This window comes from Neovison vison, chromosome X (assembly GCF_020171115.1).
Source record: "Neovison vison isolate M4711 chromosome X, ASM_NN_V1, whole genome shotgun sequence".
Classification (NCBI taxonomy): Eukaryota; Metazoa; Chordata; class Mammalia; order Carnivora; family Mustelidae; genus Neogale; species Neogale vison.
The window spans coordinates 121891219-121897218 of record NC_058105.1 but is presented as its reverse complement, the minus strand read 5'-3'; the positions used below and the strand labels follow the sequence as shown (position 1 = coordinate 121897218).

Below are 6000 nucleotides of genomic sequence, written 5' to 3'. Positions count from 1 at the left end.
CTTAGACTCCCCCAGATTCTGAAATCCTAGCGCAGGTATCACGGAAACGTGCGGCAAAGCAGCGGTCTGCAACAGATGGCGCGACCTGATGACTGACCAGAGGGAAGTGCTCGGAGTCTGCGGGAAGTTTCTGTGTGAGCAGAGCACGGAGGAGGATGCGCGGGTCGTGCTGGAGGCGGGTCCCAGCCAGATGTGCGCGGCCCGCCCCGCCTCCCCTCGCGCGCCGGCCCCGCTGCGCCGGGAGAGGAGCTGCCGCGCGCCTCACCAGGGCGCCCCCGCCGCCCGCTGGGACCGCGCCCGGGAGAGCCGAGGCCCCGAGCGGCCGAGGGAGAGCGGAGGCGGCCGGCCCGCAGCGCCCCGGGGCCCGCGACCTCCCGAGAGGGGGCTCAGGAGGAGCGGCGGGAGGCGACGGAGGGAGGCCCCGCGCGAAGATGCCGCCGCACTGGGCCCTGGCGCTCCCGCTGCTGTTCCCCTGGGTGGCAGGTGGATTAGGGAACGCGGCCAGGTGCGTGTCTGCTTCTCGCCCGGCCTGAGCTCCTCGTCGGGGCGGCCACTCTCCTTGGTCCCTCCAGGCACCCCGCGGGGGTGTGCGCGCTGAGACGGGATTTCATCAGGTGCCAGGCCCCGGGCGCGCACGGGCTTTCCTCCCCGCGCCCCGTTGGCGAGGCTTGTTCCCAGCCCCTCCGCACCAGCTGCGCCCCACCTGGCGGCGTCGGGCGCTTTCTGGGGGAGGGAGGCCCTGCGCGCAGCCGGGTGGGTGCCTTCTGGCTGGGTGGTGGGCGCGCATCTACTGGGCCGGCGGGGGTGCGAGCGGCGGCGGGCGGGTGGGTTCTGTGCCTGCGTAGTTTTGTGTTTTCCGTTCTAGCCGAGGGGCACCCACTGATTGTCAGTCGCTGGTTGTGCCGGCGGAGCAGGGGCAGAAACAGGGCGGCAGAGTAAGCCTTTGCTGGGCTGGGGCTGAGCCCGCTCGGAAGGGGGCTCTACTCAGTGCCTTTTTGATTAAGGTTAATGAACTGGGAAGAGGATGTCGTTGTCAGATGAAATCGAGTCGTTTTTCTTACTCTGACAATTTAGAATCTGCAGTCGTTTCTCTACTGTTGATAAACCGGTCCGAGCCGTGAGATCAGCAAAGCCCCTTGGTCAGCACAGGCATACTGGTGCCTGGCCCTGTTCTAAACACTTTAGGGCTATTAACCCACTTGAGTGCCCGTAAATTCTGTGTGATAAGTACTGGTATTATAATCCCCCCGTGGTGGAGAAGAAAAATGAGTCTCGGAGAAGTTGAATAACTTGCCCAAGGCAGCATGGCCAGTAGTAAGTGATGAAGTGGGCGTTCAAACAGGGCAGCCGGGCCTCGGTGCCTGCTCTTCTCCAGGGCATGAGGGCAGCCTTTAGGAATCAGTCACAGGAAAGGCTTTCCCGGTTCTCTGGCTGTGATCTCTTGCCTTCTGAAGTGTGCACTGCAGCAGCGTTTCTCCTGTGGGGCACGGTGGACCTTTTGCGCTGGGCTGGATGGTTACCGGTTGGGGACGGTCCGAAAGCTGTGCGGTGCGTGGTAGGATTTGGAGGACTGCCTGTGGCCTCCACCCTCTAGTTTCCCGAAGTGCCCTCTCCACAAAACTGTCACCGGCTCTTGTCCAAGGTGCGGGTGGGGGGCACTGACTCAGTGCCCTGCAGAGATTTGTTTAGTCAACAGTCACTGGGGAGAGCGGGCAGAGAGCCTTGGTTTGGAACAGGCTTCTGAAAGGTGAGCCTGACTATCTTTGTTTGACTTACAGGAAAAAAATCTTTCATCAGCCAGCCACAGTATTAAGGGATTTTGAAGTTCAAACAGAACAAACCTCAAACCAGGTTCTTAGAATGTAGGATCGTAAGTTTCAATTTCCTTTCCACAATAAAAATGTAAGCAGATGCAATTTGCCCATAGTCACATTCTCCTTGAACATTGGAGGCTCTTGAATTGTTAGAAAGCCCCCTTAAGGAAGACCAACTGCTTTTGAGAAACGAGATTAGTAGTTTCCTAGCAGCCAGCAAACGGACCTCCAGGAGCTTCACTTTCAAAGCGCCACCAAATTAAACAAAAAGCCAGAAAGTCCCCCGATAAAGCAAGAAATATTAAAATGAAGACTCCTTGTGAGGCTTCTGCAGGTCTGTGGTTTTCAGGATGTGAAATGTGCTTTCTTGACATTGGGAAGCACAATCTGCTTCCCAAGCTGGTGTGTTTATGACGAAGTAGGGTCTTCGGGAGCTGCCCGGACCGTGTTCCACGGGGGCTGGTACTTTTACAGAAAAGGCAAGGTGCTCACTGTTTGTTTCCTGGGGCTTCACAGCTTGCAGTGGAGCTGTGACTGCTGTGTAGAGATTTCGAACATAAGCACTGAGGGTTTAAAATTTTTGTTTAAAAAAATTTTTTTTAGATTTTTTAAAAAAGATTTTATTTATTTATTTGACAGAGATCTAGTTTGCTCTCACTCACTCTCTCTCTCTGACAAATAAGTTTTTAAAAATCTTTAAAGGAGCACCCGCAGGATCTGTGGGTGGAAAAGCACCCCTTGCGGATACCGGGGCAGCGGTGGAAGTGGGCCCTTGTTCCTTGGTTCGTGAACATACTCGCTTCATCACTACTGGAGGTATTTTTTTATCCCCAACTTCTTTAGCCAAGAGAGGCAGACAGAGAGAGAGGGGGAAGCAGGCTCCCTGCTGAGCAGAGAGCCTGATGCGGGGCTCGATCCCAGGACCCTGAGATCATGACCTGAGCTGAAGGCAGAGGCTTAACCCACTGAGCCACCCAGGTGCCGCCCCCACATGAAATTTTAATTCCACCCTGAACCACCTTCTTTTGGCCAGCGGTGACTTTCCCACCACTGCACACTCGTGCTTGCAGTTTGGGGCATTTCTTCTGGTTCCGGATAGTTTTTTTCATCTTGTAGGAGTGGAAATGCAACCTTGCAGGGGAGAGTTTGGTGCTCAGAGGGTGAGGGGGGTGCAACAGAGATTAGGTGGAACCCTAGACTTTTTCAGTGCTGTTTGGGCGTGGGGTCCATTGGCCAGTCTAGAATTTTTTTTTTTTAAAGATTTTATTTATTTATTTATTTGACAGAGAGAAATCACAAGTAGACGGAGAGGCAGGCAGAGAGAGAGAGAGAGAGGGAAGCAGGCTCCCTGCTGAGCAGAGAGCCCGATATGGGACTCGATCCCAGGACCCTGAGATCATGACCTGAGCCGAAGGCAGCGGCTTAACCCACTGAGCCACCCAGGCGCCCTAGAATATTTATTGACCAGAATTTCCTGTCCACAGGGTTCTAGGACCTAACACTGGCATCTTTTGGCCTTGAGCACATAAGATAAATAGTAATTTTGCTATTCTTTTCACGTTTGGAGCAACTCCCTATTTATAACATATTTCTGTTATACATTTTTTCCGTCTATTCAAATAAAAGTAACATGAGATGAAGGAATGAGTGGGTTTGTGCTGAGGGTCTGCACTCAGGGAGAGATGCCCACTTTCTGTAAATCACACCTGCTTTGAAAATTGATTCCTCTCAGAGCCCCGCTAAGGAAGTGCCATTGTAATAATTTCCCACAAACTTTATGGCTTTAAAAAAACAAAACACAGGTTTATTATTCTCTTAGAGTTCTGGAGATCAGAAATCCAAAGTGAGTCTTAAGGGGCTAAAATTAAGATGTTGGCAGGGGTGTTCCTTCTGGAGGTTCCAGGGGAGAATCCATTCCTTGTCTCTCATAGCTTCTAGAGCCTGCCAACAATCCTAGGCTTGTGGCCACATCACTCCAATCTCTTCTTTGTCACCTTGCCTTTTTTTTTCTCTTGGTCTTCTTCCTCCCTTATCTATAAGAAACCTGTGATTATACCAGACCCATCCAGATAACCAGTATGGTCTCCTTATCATTGAATCCTTAATTTGATCACATCCACAAAGTCCCTTTTGCCATATATGGTAACATTTACAGATTCTAAGGATTAGGTAGGATCTGGACATCTTTGGGGAGGCTATTATTCAGCCTTACACAGGAAGTGAGAACTGTGAGTCGCTTGTTTTAGTTTTATGGGTTGTATCTTATTTTGAAAACATGATTTTAGTGATATGTGAGCAGTTGATGTATCATTTGTCTCTTATTCTTGAAACTAGAATTTGTGGGAATATCCTCAAAACTCAAGAGCTGAGTTTTTCTAGGAAATACTGAGGATGAAATATTTAATTATAACATAGAAATCACTTCCAAACAACCTTATTTCAATAGTTTCATTGGTTTAGAAGATACTACAATCCTGTTTATATGTGATTTATGTGCATATAGCCAAGGCTGCATAAACATCAAAATGAAGATAAGCATATTACTTAGTCTTCATAAATCAGATTGGCGTTCAGCAAGTATTGGTGAGATTCTACTATGTGTAAACACTTTTCAGTGTGATTTCAATGACTTACTTCATCAAACCTACGAAATAGATATTGTGCCTATTTGACAGACGTTGGAATGGAGAAACTTGAAGAAGTTTGATCAGTTTCCAAGAACTTTATTTGATTTGATTTTCTGCTTTAAGAGCAGTGCCATTCCAACATTCCACAGTTTTTTCTCCAAAAACATTGGATACATAAAAGCTGACGTTTTTGCAAAATGCTTTCTCATATGTTATCACCTATGATCTTGTTTTGCTTGACTCCTGCCCAGTATGACCCAGGGATGTGTATAGAAGAAGTGAGGGGTTTCTTCCTCTAAGTTTTCATTCTCTCAGAAGCGGACTCTGAGGTCAGGATTTGAGTGTACGTGGTTTATTTGTGAGGTGACTCCAGAAAGTTCTAGTAGGGAAATAAGTACTATGGAAATAAAAAGTTGTCACTGTGATTCAGTCCTGCTGGGGAATTCTAGAAGACAGTAAGATACAAGCCTCAGAGCTAACCACCCCTGAAGGCGAGGGAGCGGAGATATTTAGTCATTGCTTGAAGGCTTCTAAGTCATTGCTTGAAGGCTTCTAAGGAGGGACAATGTAATAGAGGTCTTAGGACTTAGAAGAGGCAAACAGACACTGAAGTATCACTTGCATTGTCAGCCGTGTGTAAATTACAGTTCAGATCCCATTTACAGATAAACAAACTAAGTTTCAAAAGATTAAGCAATTAAGTGATTTGCCTAAAGTATCATAGTGAACTAACTGGTGGCAGATTCAAAAGCCATGGCTATCTCCCAAGATTACTTCCCATGGGGTGGTTTGTCCAGATTAATCAGCAGTACTTCCGGTTTTGTCCATTAACTTGCTGGGTCTCAACATACTGGTTCCAATAACCTGTTTTAAATCTGAAGGTCTTGCTTATGAAAACAAACAAAAGGCAAAAAACCCAATATTCTTTTTTTTTTTTAAAGATTTTATTTATTTATGTGACCGAGAAAGAGAGATCACAAGTAGGCAGAGAGGCAGACAGAGAGAGAGAGAGGAGGAAGCAGGCTCCCCGCTGAGCAGAGAGCCCGATGCGGGACTCGATCCCAGGACCCTGAGATCATGACCTGAGCCAAAGGCAGCGGCTCAACCCACTGAGCCACCCAGGCGCCCAAAAAACCCAATATTCTAAACCTAGTTAAAATTAAATCACTTCAGGTTCAACATTAATTGAACAAATGACATGCCCAGACAGTCTCCTGAATTCTGGAGATTCATATCTATCTGCTGCCCCTGCTAAACAACTTGGGAGGGCAGGCAACATATCGGGTCTTTTTTGATAAGTGAGGTGCAGGGTAAGGGTTGTAACTCTAGCTCCTAGAGCAGTTCCTGGCACATAGTAGGTGTTGAACAAAAATCTTGGTGCATTTGAATGCCCACAGGACTCTAGTGGAGAGGCAAATAATGTTACTCACATATAAATAATGTGTATTTATACCTCTATATATAAGCATTCAAAAGAATAAATATGTATATTTATGTTTTTACATATTACACTTGGCCTATAACAGGTGTGAACTGCATGGGTCCACTTATGCATGGTT

At 48.1% G+C, this 6000-nt stretch overlaps 1 protein-coding gene across 1 annotated transcript in view; it reads left to right on the top strand.

The window, feature by feature from the left end:
- The first annotated feature begins 431 nt into the window (after nucleotides 1-431).
- EGFL6 (EGF like domain multiple 6) overlaps nucleotides 432-6000 on the top strand; it is a 57895-nt gene continuing 52326 nt past the window's right edge. Inside the window, exon 1 of the mRNA XM_044235426.1 lies at nucleotides 432-505. Within this exon, the coding sequence (XP_044091361.1) occupies nucleotides 432-505 (74 nt within the window). The remainder of the gene's footprint in view (nucleotides 506-6000) is intronic.